At 70.5% G+C, this 14,656-nt stretch overlaps 3 protein-coding genes across 7 annotated transcripts; 2 read left to right on the top strand and 1 right to left on the bottom strand.

Annotated features, from left to right (window-relative positions):
- The first annotated feature begins 252 nt into the window (after positions 1-252).
- On the top strand, positions 253-8,775 carry CARNS1 (carnosine synthase 1). Of its 4 annotated transcripts, none has more exons than XM_042022649.1 (10): positions 253-335; positions 2,184-2,202; positions 2,646-2,877; positions 3,168-3,257; positions 3,522-4,009; positions 4,236-4,416; positions 4,881-4,966; positions 5,202-5,433; positions 5,509-5,780; positions 5,864-8,775. In XM_042022649.1, exons 2-10 carry the CDS (start codon positions 2,200-2,202, stop codon positions 7,088-7,090), a joined length of 2,811 nt encoding a protein of 936 aa, XP_041878583.1. In that variant the 5' UTR covers positions 253-335; positions 2,184-2,199; the 3' UTR covers positions 7,091-8,775. The 4 variants fall into 4 exon arrangements, with proteins under 4 accessions (XP_041878583.1, XP_041878584.1, XP_041878587.1 ...); XM_042022650.1 differs by lacking the exon at positions 253-335 and adding an exon at positions 1,307-1,392; XM_042022653.1 differs by lacking the exon at positions 253-335 and adding an exon at positions 1,511-1,960.
- A 239-nt stretch (positions 8,776-9,014) lies between these two features.
- On the top strand, positions 9,015-12,646 carry RPS6KB2 (ribosomal protein S6 kinase B2). Of its 2 annotated transcripts, none has more exons than XM_042022655.1 (15): positions 9,015-9,138; positions 9,754-9,788; positions 9,861-9,981; positions 10,077-10,145; positions 10,211-10,358; positions 10,623-10,680; positions 10,761-10,861; positions 10,937-11,027; positions 11,112-11,202; positions 11,326-11,433; positions 11,535-11,597; positions 11,665-11,742; positions 11,831-11,935; positions 12,012-12,124; positions 12,460-12,646. In XM_042022655.1, the coding sequence occupies exons 1-15, from the start codon at positions 9,067-9,069 to the stop codon at positions 12,626-12,628; spliced, it is 1,422 nt and encodes a 473-aa protein (XP_041878589.1). In that variant the 5' UTR covers positions 9,015-9,066; the 3' UTR covers positions 12,629-12,646. The 2 variants fall into 2 exon arrangements, with proteins under 2 accessions (XP_041878589.1, XP_041878588.1); XM_042022654.1 differs by having other exon boundaries at positions 9,016-9,138; positions 11,828-11,935.
- A 465-nt stretch (positions 12,647-13,111) lies between these two features.
- On the bottom strand, positions 13,112-14,081 carry LOC121661976 (protein tyrosine phosphatase receptor type C associated protein; the record flags this gene model as incomplete). The annotated part of the gene is made up of 1 exon (XM_042022674.1): positions 13,112-14,081. A coding segment is annotated over one exon (585 nt), but the record flags the coding sequence as incomplete, so codon positions are not given.
- Positions 14,082-14,656: the final 575 nt, after the last annotated feature.

The raw sequence follows: 14,656 nt of genomic DNA, 5'->3' as shown, positions 1-14,656 counted from the left end.
CTACCCCAGTCCCTTGTCCCCCGGCCCCGCCGCCGTCGCCCCCGCTGCCCGCTTTGTCCCGCCACCCCCTTCGGTGTCCCGGTCCCCCGGTGTCCCCGGTCCCGCCCCGCCCCGCCCCGCCCCGCCCGGGCAGGACACGGCGCCGCCGCCACCGCCGGGACCGGAGCGGGCAGAGCCACTGCTGGGGACGCGACAGCACCGAGACCGACCCCGACAGACTCCGACAGACCCCGACAGACCCCGACACCGCCGGGACCGAAGCGGGCAGAGCCGCTACGGGGAGTGACAACACCAGGACAGACCGACACCGACAGACACCAGCACCGGCACCGCCGGTGGGTGCTGGCAGCAGTGGGGGTGATGTGGGTGTTTTTGGGGGGGTGCTGGTGCCAGGGGGGGCGGAAGCAGCGGGATGGGGGTCGGGGGGTGTGTGCATACTTGTGACAGGGTGCAGGTGACAGGTGGGTGACGATGTGCGTGGCACGGTGCGGGGGGACGGGGCAGGTGGCAGTGCAGCGGCATGGTGCAGGTTCTGGGGTCTGGGTGACAGTGCGGGTGACAGGGTGTGGGTGACAGGATACGGGTGACAGGTAGGCGATGTGCGTGACAAGGTGTGGGTGACAGTGCAGGTGCCAGCGCAGGTGACGGGGTGCCGGTGCTGGTGCAGGTGCCACAGTGTGGGTGACAGGGTTTGGGTGACAGGGTTTGGGTGACGGGTGGGTGACGATGAGCGTGACAGGGTGTGGGTGACAGCCGCAGGTGACAGGATGCTGTTGAAGGTGCAGGTGGCGGTGTGTGGTGGGTTGTGGGTGACAGGGTGCACGTGACAGTTCGGGTGACAAATGAGGGGGGCAGGGTGCCGGGCACGGTGCGAATGGCGGGGAGCGGGTGACAGCGCGTGCAGGGCCCTGCGGCGCGGCAGCCGCGCTGGTGGCCCCGTGCCTGCCGGTGGCGGTGACGGTGACAGTGACAGTGACGCCGCGGGCAGCTGGAACTAAGCCGGGGGACGTGCGGGCTGGCAGCTCCGCCACGCTGGGGACAGGGCGGGGAGGGGCGGCGGGGGGGACGGGGGACGTGCCCAGCCTTGGGTGTGCAGGACAGGGGGACAGGGACACCCCGCCAGGCTGAGCCACCCCCCGCGTCCCGCTGCGGCAGCGTGTCCCTCGCTGGTGACGGGGACAGGGACACGGACAGGGGTGCCAGCGCCTGGCGCGAGGTGGCAGAGGGGACAATGGGGCTCTGTGTCGCCTAATCCGGGGCACGGGGCCGGGGGTTGGCACCCCGGGTTGGCGCGGGGGGGGTTTAAAGGCCAGAGCGGCCCGTGTCCCCTGTGCCAGGCTTCCCCGAGCCCTCGTCCCCTGCGCGCTCTCAGGCCACGGCTCCCACCCCAAGGTACCGGGCGACACAGCTGTCCCAGTTTGGGGACAGCAGGAACACCTCCCAGCTGGGGATGGAGGGGGACAGGGTGGTCCCCGGGCTGGGAGGGGAGGGGGGGCGGACCTTGAGGGACCCCTGTGGCTGGGTTTTGGGTCCCTGTGTCATGCCACCGAGCCGTGTGTCCCCTAACCCTGTCACCGGGTGCTGGGTTTGGGGACACCCGCCCTGCCAGCTTGGGGACGCCCTGGCTGACAGTGGGCACTGCTCAGCTCCGTGCCTCAGTTTCCCTCTGTGCCCAACTCTGCCGGGCACCTGCTGGGAGCGAGGGCACCCGGGGGGGTGGGGACACCCCGGTCCCTGGGTCTGCGCCCCCAGGGCACCTTGGCACCCCCGGGAAGAGGAGGTGCCTCCGACTGTGCTGAGCTGGCACGGGATTACACTAAGCCGGAGGTATCGCGGCCACCGGGGCTGGCACCGAGGGGACACCCTGAGGCCATCGTGACTGGCACCGAGGGGTCAATCTGGGGCCACCAGCGCTGTCAACGAGGGGACAAGCTGGGACCACAGGGATTGGCACCGAGGGGTCAGTCTGGGGACACTGGGACTAGCACTGAGGGGACAACATGAGGACACTGGAGTTGGCACCGAGGTGTGCCCCAGGAAGTGTGCCAGGCTCTGGTGGGTGCTGTAGGACGGGTCCCCCACGGGAGCTGGGGTTGGGGCTCCCAGCCCTGGCCGGGGGTGCCCGGGGAGGGGTGGCAAGTGCTCAGGGGGCCGCGCTGACTCTGCCTGTCCTTCTCTTGCAGCCCCTCTGTCACCAGGATGGTGAGTGGCCCCCGGGTGGGGGGTCCGGGCGGAGGTGGGTGCCCCATCCCGGGATCCCGGCGGTGCCGGGCACTGGCGCGGGGCAGCAGGCAGTGTGGCGTGCTGTGCCCACCCGCCGCGTGACCCCGCGGGGACAAGGGGACGCTTTGTCCGGGAGCTGGCGGCCCCGGCGGCTGGCACTGCCCCGCTGTCCCTGAGGCGGTGGCGCCGTGCCCGGCGCCCGCAGCCCCCCAGCACCCTGACGCCCCCACCCCACGGGTGCGCAGCGGCGCCCGGTGCCCCCCTGTCCTGTGCCAGCCCCCCCCTGTCTGCCCCATGTCCCCATGCCCACCCGGCGTCTGCCCACATGCCAGCCCCGTGCCAGCCCCTTAACCCCACGCCAGCCCTATAGCACCCCTTACCCCCGTGCCAGCCCCGTGCCAGCCCTGTCCCTGCTCCCGCAGCTCTCCACGGCGCAGCCGAGCCCGGAGCGGGTGCCCAGCCCGGAGGAGCAGGAGTGGGCAGGGCCCGAGGCGCTGTGCCCGGGCTGGCTGGAGGACGAGGCCCCCGATGGCGAAGTGCCCGGGGACAGCGGGGACCCCGAGTGTGCCACCCACGCCTACGAGCGGCTCCAGAGCGCCCTGTGCCAGGAGGGGCTGCCTCCCACGCTGGACTGCTCCGCGGAGCCCCGCACGGGTGGGGGACACGGGGGGCACGGTGCCAGGCTGGGACACGGGGGTGGCAGGGCTTGGGGTGGCGATGGGGGGCATGGCGCCAGGCTGGGGACACGGGGGTGGCAGGGACAGGGATGTGGGCGCAGTGCCACGCTGGGGTAGGGGGGTGGCAGGGACAAGGACGGCAATGGGGATACGGTGCCAGGCTAGGGACACGGGGGATTTGGGGTCTCCCAGCCACACTGGGGTGCCGGGGGCAGGGTGACAGCAAGGTCCCCACTCCGGGGCTGTTAACCCTTCCCTCCCTGGCAGGATTTGGCCCGCTGGACATCACCGTTTGCATCCTGGGCTCCCCCACCGCCTTCCTGCCTGTCCTGCTGGAGGGTGGCACCCGCTGCCCAGGTGGGTGCGGTGCCTTTGTCCCCACCCCGCATGAGATACCCCTGAGCCAGCAGCAGGGGTCCCCACACCCCCCTGTGCTGGTCGGCCGGGACCGTGAGGGAAACCGAGGCAGGGGAGGAGGGCGGCACCAGCTGCGTCCCATTAATCCCAGTAGCCACAAGTTCGGCAGCAAATCTCGCCTCGCCCCGCAGCAGCACCCCCATGGAGGGCAGTTTGGGGCAGGGGGTGCGGGGTACCCACCGCCCACCCTGCTGCCCACCGCAGGTGCCATGGTGCTGTGTCTGTCCCCCACCTGGGCCAGCCGTGTGCCATCGGAGGCGTCCCCGGGCGCCTGGTCCCTGCTGCTCTCCCGGGGCGTCTCCTTCAAGGTGGGGGGGCACAGCGCCCTGGAGACCTTCGTGCCCCCCCGCCGTGCCAACTACGTGACGGGCACCTTGGCGCCGGGGGACCCCGAGGGCGGCTGGGTGGGCGAGCTGGCCCGTGACCTCGACTGCCCCACGGGGGGCTCGGTGCTGCTCGCCCACCGGCTCGAGGACACGCTGGTCACCCGCTGGGTGCTGGCGGCTCGTGCCCACCTGCCCGTGCCCCCCACCCTGGCCTTTGTCCTGGGGGCCAGGGGGGACCTGCCCGCCGAGCCCGTGGCCCCCGGACTGAGGCTGGTGCGGCTGGAGGACCCCCAGGGCCATCAGAGCCTGGTACAGGAGGAGGTGGGCGCTTTCCTGGGGGGCACTGCCATGGAGCCCTACAGCCAGGTGGGCACGGCAGGGATGGGTGGTGTTGGTGGCACTTGGGTGGCACTGGGGGGCATGGAGAGGCCCCCACGGGGTGGCTGTTGGGGTGGCACGGGGGGGGCACAGGGTGACAGGGGTGCGTGCAGGTGGTGCGGTGGCACAGGGTGACACGGGGGCTGCACGCAGGTGGCGGGGTGGCTGTTGGGGTGGCACCGGGTGGCACGGGGTGACACGGAGGTGCACGCAGGTGGTGGTGCGGCCGGCGGGGTGGCGGTGGCGGGGGACAGGCACCCGCAGCACCCACAGGAAGGAGGAGGGGGCGGCGGTGGCGCAGGCGGTGGGTGCCTGGCTCCGGGGGCTGACGGAGGAGGACAGCGTCCTGCTGGAGGCCATGGTGCCCACCGCCCGCCTGCCCGTGCCCCCCCCACGTAAGGCCCCCGCCCTCGGGCGCCCACCACCCTGGGAGGGGGGGAAGAGTCCCCCGGGGTCCCTGCCGCTGTGCCAGCCACCTGTCTGTCCCCTGGGGTGGGTGGCTGGGGGGCCATTGGGGTGCCCAAACTACTGGGGTCCTGGGGGACGGCATGAGGGTCACCCTGGACGCCCACAGTGCCCTGGGTTAGGGTTGGGGGACAGTTTGCCACCTTGAACCCTCCCCCCCAGACCCATGGGGAGGGGAGAAAGTCACCCTGGACCCCCACAGTCCCCTGGGGCGGGGCAGAGCAGGGTGTTGGGGTGACCCCCTTTGACTCCTGACAGTCTTGTGGGGCTGGAGGTGACAGTGGCCACCACGGTGGCACCGGGAGTCCCAAAAGCCCCCAGAGGAGGGGGGGGTCGGGCAGGGCCGCCCCGTCCCCGCGTGGCGGCCGTGCCTGCCCTGTCCCTTGCCCCCCAGGCAGCCCAGCGCCACGGCTGCCCATGGCCCTGCGCATCTGCACCCTCGTCTGCAGGTCCTGGGGGGACCGGCCCCAGCTCTGCCAGGTATGGCGTGTCCCCACACTCTGGTGGCTCTGTGTGTCCCCCACCTACGACGGCGTTCCATGTCCCCATGCCCTGGTGGCCATGGGTGTCCCTAAGCTTGGTGGCCATCCACGTCCCTTGCCTCGGGTCAACGTGTCACCCCATGTCCATGTGCCCCAGGCTATGGGATGGCAGCCAATGTCCCCATACCCCGGTGGCAGCCGATGTCCCCAAACCCGTGTGGGTGTCCCCGCAGGTGGCCTGCGCCGTGGGACGCGCGGAGAGCCCGGTGCGTCATGGCACGGCGCTGCCCCAGGGCCTGGACTCCAGCCTGCGGCAGTGGGGGGTGGTGGCCCTCAGCCAGCGGCAGGCGCTGGCCACGCGGCTGCGGGAGGCCACCGAGGCCGCCATGGCCGCTCTCCTGGCCACCGAGGCCGAGCTGAGCCCGCAGCAGCGCGGTGGCACCCGCGCCCACACCGACATCCTCGGTGAGCACGGCGCGGGGCACACCGCCGGTGCCCGGGGTCACCCCGCGGTGCTGAGCCCGGTGTCACCGTCACCAGGCGTGGACTTCCTGCTGGCGTGCGTGGACGACGCGCTGGAGCTGGTGGCCCTGGCCACCAACAGCCAGCGGTGCCTGGAGACCTGCGTGCTGGCCGAGGCCATGGGGCGCGGTGTGGGCGAGCCCCGCGGGGACCTGCCGCGGCTGCTGGCCGAGGCCATGCTGCACCGGGCGCAGTGTCACCTGGTCGAGGGCAAGGACATCCTGCTCATCGGGGCCGGGGGCGTCAGCAAGAGCTTCGTGTGGGAGGCGGCCCGTGACTACGGGCTGAGGGTGAGGAGCTCGGGCCGTCAGCGCGCTCAGGGTGGCGGGGGGTGGCACAGCTGTCCCCCGGTGACGCCTCTCCGGGGCCGCAGATCCACCTGGTGGAGTCGGACCCGGAGCACTTCGCGGCGGGGCTGGTGCAGACCTTCCTGCCCTACGACAGCCGGGAGCACCGGCGGGACGAGGAGCACGCGGAGCGGGTGCTGGAGCTGCTGCGCTCCCGGGGGCTGCGGCCCCACGCCTGCCTCTCCTACTGGGACGACTGCGTGGTGCTGGCGGCCCTGGTGTGCCAGGGGCTGGGGCTCCGCGGCCCCGCGCCCGCCGCCGTCCGGGTGGCCAAGCAGAAGAGCCGCACGCACCGGCACCTGCAGCGCTGCCGCCGCGGCCGCCCGCCGCCCGCCGCCTTCGCCGTGCCCTGCCGCCGCCTGCAGAGCCACGGCGACGTGGAGCGGGCGGCGGGCGCCGTGCCCTTCCCCGCCGTGGCCAAGCTGGAGTTCGGCGCGGGCGGCGTGGGCGTGCGGCTGGTGGAGAACGCCGGGCAGTGCCACGCTCACGCCGCCCGGCTCTGGAGGGACCTCCGCGACGACGCCGACCACCCGGGCATCGGGCTGGGCTGGGGCAACGCCATGCTGCTCATGGAGTACGTGCCGGGCACCGAGCACGACGTGGACCTGGTGGTCTTCGAGGGGCGGCTGCTGGGCGCGTGGGTGTCGGACAACGGCCCCACGCGTGTCCCCGCCTTCCTGGAGACGGCGGCCTGCCTGCCCTCCTGCCTGCCCGCCGACCGGCAGGCGCAGCTGGTGCGGGCGGCGCTGGAATGCTGCCGGGCGTGCGGGCTGCGCGACGGCGTCTTCAACGTGGAGCTCAAGCTGGGGCCGGCGGGCCCGCGCCTGCTGGAGATCAACCCCCGCATGGGGGGCTTCTACCTGCGCGACTGGATCCGCGAGGTCTACGGCCCCGACCTGCTGCTGGCCGCCGTGCTGGTGGCGCTGGGCGTGCCGCCGGTGCTGCCCGCCCGGCCCGCGCCCCGCACGCACCTGGCCGGGGTGATGTGCCTGGGATCGGAGCACGGCGAGACCCTGGCGGCCGGCGGGGGCATGGAGGCTCTGAGGGAGCTGCACGGCCGCGGGCTCGTCCGCCTCAACCGGCTCTTCGAGGAGCCCGAGGGGGCCGGCGAGTACGAGGAGCCGCTGCTGAGCGTGGCGTGCGCCGGGGCCACGCTGGCCGAGGCCTGCGAGCGCCTGCTGGGGCTCTGCCAGGGGCTGGGCATCGACTCCCCGAGATACCCCGTGGAGCATTTCTTGTCCCACTTCAAATAGCGCCGGGCAGGCAGCGGGGAGAGCGGGGGAATGGGTGCCCCGGCAGCCCCCGGCACCCCCTCCCGCTGCCCCGCCGCCCCTCCCCGGCATCCCCGTGGCACCCCGTCCCGCTGTGGCCTGGCGCACCATCCCCTGGCACCCCCGTACCGCCCCGGATCCCACTCACCTGCCCTGCCATCCCGCTGCCTGGCATTCCCCTTCGTCCTGGCATCCCATCCCCTGGCATCCCCTCACTCCCCTGGCAGCTCAGTCCCTGGCATCCTGACACGCCATCCACTGGGATCCTCCTGTCCCCTGGAGTGTGGAGGGTGGCATCCCCCCACTCTGCTGGTGCCCCATCCCCTGGCATCCTGAAATCCCATATCCTGGCATCCCCCCACTACTCTGACACCCCAATCCCTGACATCCCCCGTGTCCTGGCACCCCTCCATCACACTGACACCCCTTCCCCGAGATTCCCCCTCTCCCAGTCCAGGCACCCCGTCCCCTGGCATCCCCCCATTACCCCGGCACCCCATCCCCCTGCCCTAGCACCCCATCTCCTGCTTCCCAACATTCCCCCCTTTCTGCCCTGTCCCTCCCTGTCCCCCCTGCCCTGTCCCTGCATGCCTGGGACACACGGGGGGGACACTGACCCCTGGCTGTCCCCGTGCCATCCCCAGGGTGGGGGGCAGCCAGGAGCCCCCCTGAGGAACCTGGGCCACCCCACGAGAGCAGCAGGTGAAGCTTGAGGTATGTTGGCACCTGCTGGCATGGGGAGGCCCTACAATAACAAACCATTATGGGGAGACCCCATAATGACACAGAATTACTGGGAGACCCCATAATAACAGAAACATGGGGAGACCCCACAGTAACAGACTGAGGTGGGGAGACCCTTGAAGGGGAGACCCTACAATAACAAACTGGCATGGGGAGAACCCACAGCAACAAACCAGTGTGGGGAGACCCTACAGCAGCATAAATTGAATGGGAGACCCCACAATAACAAACTGGCACGGGGAGACCCTACAGTAATAGACCTACACAGGGAGACCCTACAATAACTAAGGGGTACCCAGGGATTCCCTGGAGCAGCTTGGAAAACCCTCTGGGGAAAGACTTGTGTGGGGAACCCATGTGATATAGGGCTGTCACTGGGGAGACCCTACAGTAACACCGCTAATGCCCAGCCCCTGTAATGTCCGAGATCCTACAATAACACCTGAGACCCTACAATAACACAGAGCCCCCGTAGTGCCCCTGACACTACAATAACAGCAGTGACCCTGCAACAACACAGAGCCCCTGTAGTGCCTGAGATCCTACAATAACACACAGCCACCGTAGTGCCCGAAACCCTCCAATAACCCCCAGGCCCTGTAGTGCTCCTGACCCTACAATAACACCAGTGACCCTACAATAACACCAGAGGCCCTACAGTAACACACAGCCCCCACAACCCCACAGTAACGGCAGTGAGCCCACAATAACCCCGATGACCCCACAATAACCCCAGAGCCCCGCAGCCCCGCTCGTGCCCTCCAGCCGCGCGGGAAGCCCGAGCGGGATCTCCGCGTGGGGTCACCGGGATGTCCCCCTCTCTTCCTGCCCCCTCCTCTGACGTCACGCCGGCGCCGCTGACGTCAGCGCGGCGCAGCGGGGGCGGGGCGGGGCCGGGGACCCCAGTAAAGGCTGTGAGCGGCCGCGCTGCCTCTGTCCTGTTCCCTGCGCCACCCCCGGGGACCCCCCGTCCCCGTGTCCCCCGGCAGGGGGGACCCCCCGTCCCCGTGTCCCCCGCGCAGGGGACGCCCCGGTGACGCGCGCGGGGAGGGGGCGTGGCCGGCGGGAGGGGCGTGGTCGGTGGGCGTGGCCAACAGCGCGGGTTCCCCGCGGTCCCGGCGAGGCGGCGGCGCGGGGGCGTGGCCGGGGGCGTGGCCTAAAGTGGGGGCGTGGCCACCGGGGCGGGTCCCCGGGGGTCCCGGCACGGCGCCGTCATGGCGGGGGTGTTCGACATCGACCTGGAGACCGAGGAGGGCAGCGACGGGGACGAGCCCGAGCTGGGCGCCGTGAGCCGACAGCGGGGCGCGGGGGGGGCACCGGGGCTGCGCCCGGCAGCGGCGGCTGGGGCGGGGGGCGCCGCGGGGACTGGGGGCACCGGGAGCGGGACGGGCGGTGGAGGCGGTGAGCGGCACCGGGACGCGGTGGCGACAGCGGGACCGGGGGTGTCGGGGCTGCGCGGGGTCCGCTCGGTGCCGGGGACGGCGGGCAGGGGCTTGGGGGGACAGCGACAGGGGCAGTGACAAGGGTCCCGCTGGTGGCGGGACAGGGGTGTAGCCGGGCTGTCCGCGGGGACGGGGCGCCGGGGCACCGGGGGCAGCCGCGGATCCCGAGAGGGCAGCGGGCGGCTCCCGCTGGGCAGGGCCCGGCCTCGGCCCCAAAACATCCGGCTGGGCCGGCTCGGCGCTGCCTCGCCCCGCACTGCCGTGTCCTGCCCGCGTCCTGCCCGTGCCGTGCCCGTGTCCTGCCTGCCGGGGCTCCCCTCCTTGCCATGTGTCCCCTCCCTGTCGTGGGTCCTCTCTCTGCTGTGTCTCGCCTTCCTGCCATGCGTCCCCTCCTTGCCATGCGTCCCCTGCCTGCTACTCCCCCGCTGCCCACCTGTGACCGCGAGTTCCCTCCCGCAGGAGATGGAGCTGGAGCCCCGGGGGAACGGCCTGGAGTAAGTGGGGGACAGCCTGTGTGGGGGACAGGCAGGGGACAGGCTGTCCCCGCTAACCCCCTCTCCCGCCAGGCCGGTGGGACACTACGAAGAGATCGAGATTTCCGAGAGCAGCGTCAACAACGGCCCCGAGCACATCGGCCCCCACTGCTTCGAGCTGCTCCGGGTCCTGGGCAAGGGTGGCTACGGCAAGGTGGGGACACGGCGGGGCTGGGGAGGCTCTGGAGGGGAGGGGGGGGTCCGGCGCTCCCTGACGGCTTCCCCAACCTTCCCCGCCTGTCCTTCCAGGTGTTCCAGGTGCGCAAAGTGCAGGGCACCAACACGGGGAAGATCTTCGCCATGAAGGTCCTGAAGAAGGTAGGGCCGCCCCGGCCCCCCCAAACCCCCCGGGGAGCCCCCCCCGCTCACCGCCTGCCCCCCAGGCCAAGATCGCCTGCAACGCCAAGGACACAGCGCACACCCGGGCGGAGAGGAACATCCTGGAGGCCGTCAAGCACCCCTTCATCGTCGACCTCATCTACGCCTTCCAGACGGGCGGCAAGCTCTACCTCATCCTGGAGTGCCTCAGCGGTGCGGGATGGCTCGGGGGTTGCTCTGGGGGGTCCCAGGGATGGCTACAAGTTGTCCCAGGGATGGCTCAAGGGGTTCCAGGAATGGCTCAGGCTGTCCAGGGATGGTTAAAGCGTGTCCCAGCGTCCAGGGAGAGTGTCCAGGGATGGCTCAGGTGGTCCAGGGGCGTTTTGAGAGTGTCCCAGGATGGCTCAGATGGTCCCGGGGTGATCAAAGTGTGTCCAAGGATGGCTCAGGAAGGTCCCTCTTGGGCTCTCAATGCAGGTGGAGAGCTCTTCATGCAGCTGGAGCGGGAAGGAATCTTCCTGGAGGACACTGCCTGGTAGGGATGTGGTGGTGGTGGGTGCAGATGGGGGGTGGGCACCCCGACACCACTCACAGCCCCCCCCGATGCTGCTGCAGTTTCTACCTGAGCGAGATCACGCTGGCGCTGGGTCACCTGCACTCCCACGGGATCATCTACCGGGATCTTAAGCCAGAGAATATAATGCTCAACAGCCAAGGTGGGTTTGGGGGTGGGGGATCTGGGGAGCTTGGGGGGTCTCTGTGGGCAGTGCTGACCCCCCCACGCCCCTCAGGTCACATCAAGCTGACAGACTTCGGGCTGTGCAAGGAGTCCATCCACGACGGAGCTGTCACCCACACCTTCTGCGGCACCATCGAATACATGTGAGGTGGATGCAGCACTGGGGGGGATTTGGGGGGGTCTCTCCTGGCCCCCCACCCGCTCAGGGCCCCCTCTGCACCCCCCAGGGCCCCCGAGATCCTGGTGCGGAGCGGGCACAACCGGGCGGTGGACTGGTGGAGCCTGGGTGCCCTGATGTACGACATGCTCACCGGATCGGCAAGTCCCGCTCCTGCTCCTTCCTCCCTGGGGACTGGGGGGGCATCCCTGGATGGGTGGGGGGTTGCCCCCGAGCCTTCCTGGCCCGCCTGGCTCTTCATGGCCCCCCGGTGCCCCCCGCAGCCACCGTTCACCGCCGAGAACCGCAAGAAGACCATCGACAAGATCCTCAAGGGAAAGCTGGTGCTGCCGCCCTACCTGACACCCGACGCTCGTGACCTCCTCAAGAAGGTGGCCCCCCCCAAAATTATCCTCACCTCCGCCCACCCTTATTTATGTCGGTCCTCCCTGAACACCCCCCATTCCCATCTCTATCCCTGTTGCTCTTCCAGTTCCTCAAGCGGAACCCCAGCCAGCGGGTCGGGGGTGGCCCCGGTGACGCGGCCGATGTGCAGGTACAGGGGTGGGCAGGGGGTGCCGGGGGACCCCCCCGATGCTGCCTGACACCCCCAAACCCCACAGAAACAGCCCTTCTTCCGCCACATCAACTGGGAGGACCTGCTGGCACGCAGGCTGGACCCCCCCTTCAAACCCTGCCTGGTATGGGGAGGGCTGAGGGTTGGGGAGGGGGAGACTGGGGATGTTTCGGGGAGCCCCGTGGGAGCAGCCGCCATGTGCCCCGCAGCAGTCGGAGGAGGACGTGAGCCAGTTCGACACCCGCTTCACCCGCCAGACCCCTGTGGACAGCCCCGACGACGCTGCCATCAGCGAGAGCGCCAACCAGGCCTTCCTGGTAAGGGGGGGCACAGCCATGGTGGGGGACCCCCGGTGCTCCCGGGCCCCCCTCACTGACACCCCCAAACCCGCAGGGCTTCACCTACGTGGCCCCCTCGGTGCTGGAGAGCATCAAGGAGGGGTTCTCCTTCCAGCCCAAGGTGCGCTCCCCCCGGCGCCTCAACAGCAGCCCCCGCACCCCCGTCAGGTAGCCGGGCACAGGGGGGCCGGGGGCACTTTGGGGTGGGGGTTTCAGGGTGGGCGCCAAGGTGGGGGCAGGGGACAGTGCTGGGGGTGCAGTGTGGGGGGGCTCAACCTGCACCCCATGCTGGGAGTACAGACTGTGGGGGCAGCGGGATGAGGGTTTGGGATGCCTTGGAGTGAGGGAGTCGGGATAGGGAAGAGGGAGTAGGGGAGGTTCATGGAGTATGGGGTGGGTTGGTGCCTCCAGGGGTGGGGAAGGGGCTCTGTGGGCACTGGCTGCCCCCCGTTCCTCACCCTCCGTGGGTGCCCCACTCACCCCCTCATGTGTCCCCCCTGCAGCCCTGTGAAGTTCTCCCCCTTCGAGGCGTTCAAGCCAGTGGCTCCAGGAGACCCCATGGATTTAGGGCCCCCCCAACCCCCCCCGCCCGAGGGCACGGCCCCCCTGCCCATCAAACCCTCGGGGGGGGCCAAGAAGCAGAAGGGGGGCCGGGGGCGGGTGCCCAGGTAGGGTTGGGGAGGGTGGGGGGTTTTGGGGAGGGGGGCCTGGTGCTCCCCATGGGGTGGGGGGGACCCCACGGTGCTGCTTGTGCTCTGGGGGGCTCATCCCCCTCCGGCACAGCCTCCTGCCCGCCGGGTTTGGGGGCACGGGAGGAACCCCCAGGGGTGTGGCCCCCCAGGGGTGTGCCCCCCGTGGGCGTGGCCTTCGGGGGTGTGGCCCCTGTGGGGGCGTGGCCTTTGGGGTGTGGCCCCCCCAGGGGCGTGGCCCCGCTGCTGGATGTGTGCGAATTAAAGGACTTGCTGAGGCGGGGGGGGCCCCGGGGCGGGGGCGGGGGGCCCCGGGGGGGCCCACGGGGGGGGGGGGGGGGTTGCCCCACCAGGGGAGGGTGCAGGCTCCGCCCCCTCTGTGATGCCCCGCCCCTTTACCAAGCACCTCCCCCTTTGCCATGCCCTTGCGATTGGCTCCGCCCACCTCTGCAAACCACGCCCCCGATCCAGGCAGAGCTGCTTTTATTGGTCAGTGCCCAGGCCCCTGCAGCCAACCGGGAGCCTCGGCTGGGGGCAGGCAGGGGACAGAGAAGGGGTCCCTTTGCTGGCAGGGAGGTGACACCACGGGCAGGTGACATCACGGGGTGGTGACATCACAGGGAGGTGACATCACGGGATGATGACATCACGGGGGGTGACACCACGGGCAGGTGACATCACGGGGTGGTGACATCACAGGGAGGTGACATCACGGGGTGGTGACATCACGGGCAGGTGACATCACGGGCAGGTGACATCACAGAGTGGTGACATCACGGGGTGGTGACATCACTGGGAGGTGACATCACTGGGAGGTGACATCACGGGGTGGTGATGTCAGGACGATGGCATCACAAGGCGGTGACGTGTGGCCGCACGTCCCCCCAGGCCGCTGTCCCCGAGAAGGCGTGCAGGTCACTGAGCAGGGCCTCAGCACTGCCCCCTGCCACCTTCCCCCCGGTCAGGGGGCTCTCCCTGCCCTCCGGAGCTGCCTCGGCCTCCTCCTCATCCTCCTCCTTCTCATCTTCCTCCTTCTCCTCCTCCTGCTCATCCTCCTCCTCCTCCTCCTCCTGCTCCGGCCGCCGCTCCAGGCTCCAGGGCATCAGCTCTTCCTCCTCGTCCCTCACGGCCACCTCCCCATCACCGTCCCCGAGGGCCACGGCGGGGTCCTCCGGTGAGCGCAGCCGGTGCCATTGCCCCCGCAGCAGCTCCAGCGCCTGGCGGCCCAGGGGCCGGGGGTGGTAGCGGCCGGCCGAGAGGCGGCACAGGTGGTGCCAGGCCAGCGCCAGTGCCAGTGCCAGGCACAGCAGGAGGCCCAGCAGGGCAGCCACCGCCCGGTCATTGCGGGTCCCCGCGGGGACCCCGGCCTCGGCCGGCACCGCCAGCGCCAGCAGCAGCGGGTGCCACCGCGGGCCAGCCTGTGGGTGAGGGCAGCAAGGTCAGCGCTGCGTGCCCAGCACGTGGCTTCCCGGAGCTGGAATGCAGGGAAGGGCTGGGGCAAAGGGCAGCGGGGACAGGGGGCAAGGTGCAGCAGCACGGGACAAGGGCTGGGGAGCGGGAGGGGGATGTTACCCCTGGGGAAGGAAGCTGTGGGCGGCGAATGCAGCAGCACCTGCAGGTGCTGGGGGAGAGGAAGCAGGTCCTGCCGCCCCACATGGCTGCAAAGCCCCCCCAGAGCCCCCCAGCGCAACTCGCCCCTTCCCACACGGCTGCAGCCCCATAGCACCCCCTGCCAAAGTCCCAGGGCACCCCAAACCCGGCACTCACCGCCTTCAATGTGGCTGCACAGCCCCCCCAAACCCACCCCGATATCTGACCCTCCCCACGCTCCCCTGAACCCCCCCAGCCTGCCCCCCAACCCTACTGTACTCCCCTTATCCCCCAACCTGCCCCCCAAACATTCCATACCCCCCTTACCCTCCCACTCCCGCCACAACCTCACCCCGGTTCCCTGATCCTGACTCCCCCAACCCATCCCCCACCCCCCAATCTCCCACCCCGCCCGGTTTTT

The sequence above is a fragment of the Corvus kubaryi genome, unplaced genomic scaffold (genome assembly GCF_017639235.1).
Source record: "Corvus kubaryi isolate FWS band 111438036 unplaced genomic scaffold, C.kubaryi_AGA036_p1.0 37219, whole genome shotgun sequence".
In the NCBI taxonomy this organism is placed as follows: domain Eukaryota; kingdom Metazoa; phylum Chordata; class Aves; order Passeriformes; family Corvidae; genus Corvus; species Corvus kubaryi.
The sequence above is the reverse complement of the archived record's forward strand: the minus strand, read 5'-3'. Positions and strand labels throughout refer to the sequence as shown.

What these genes read in the sequence shown, in the direction of transcription:
- CARNS1 (XM_042022649.1), top strand. An exon ending in CTCCGCGGAGCCCCGCACGG is followed by an intron (nt 2,878 to 3,167) that starts GTGGGGGACACG and finishes CCTCCCTGGCAG; the next exon opens with GATTTGGCCCGCTGGACATC. An exon ending in CCTGCCCGTGCCCCCCCCAC is followed by an intron (nt 4,417 to 4,880) that starts GTAAGGCCCCCG and finishes CTTGCCCCCCAG; the next exon opens with GCAGCCCAGCGCCACGGCTG.
- RPS6KB2 (XM_042022654.1), top strand. Translation starts at nt 9,067, where the DNA reads ATGGCGGGGGTGTTCGACATCGACCTGGAGACCGAGGAGGGCAGCGAC. An exon ending in CCCCGGGGGAACGGCCTGGA is followed by an intron (nt 9,789 to 9,860) that starts GTAAGTGGGGGA and finishes CTCTCCCGCCAG; the next exon opens with GCCGGTGGGACACTACGAAG. An exon ending in TATAATGCTCAACAGCCAAG is followed by an intron (nt 10,862 to 10,936) that starts GTGGGTTTGGGG and finishes CACGCCCCTCAG; the next exon opens with GTCACATCAAGCTGACAGAC.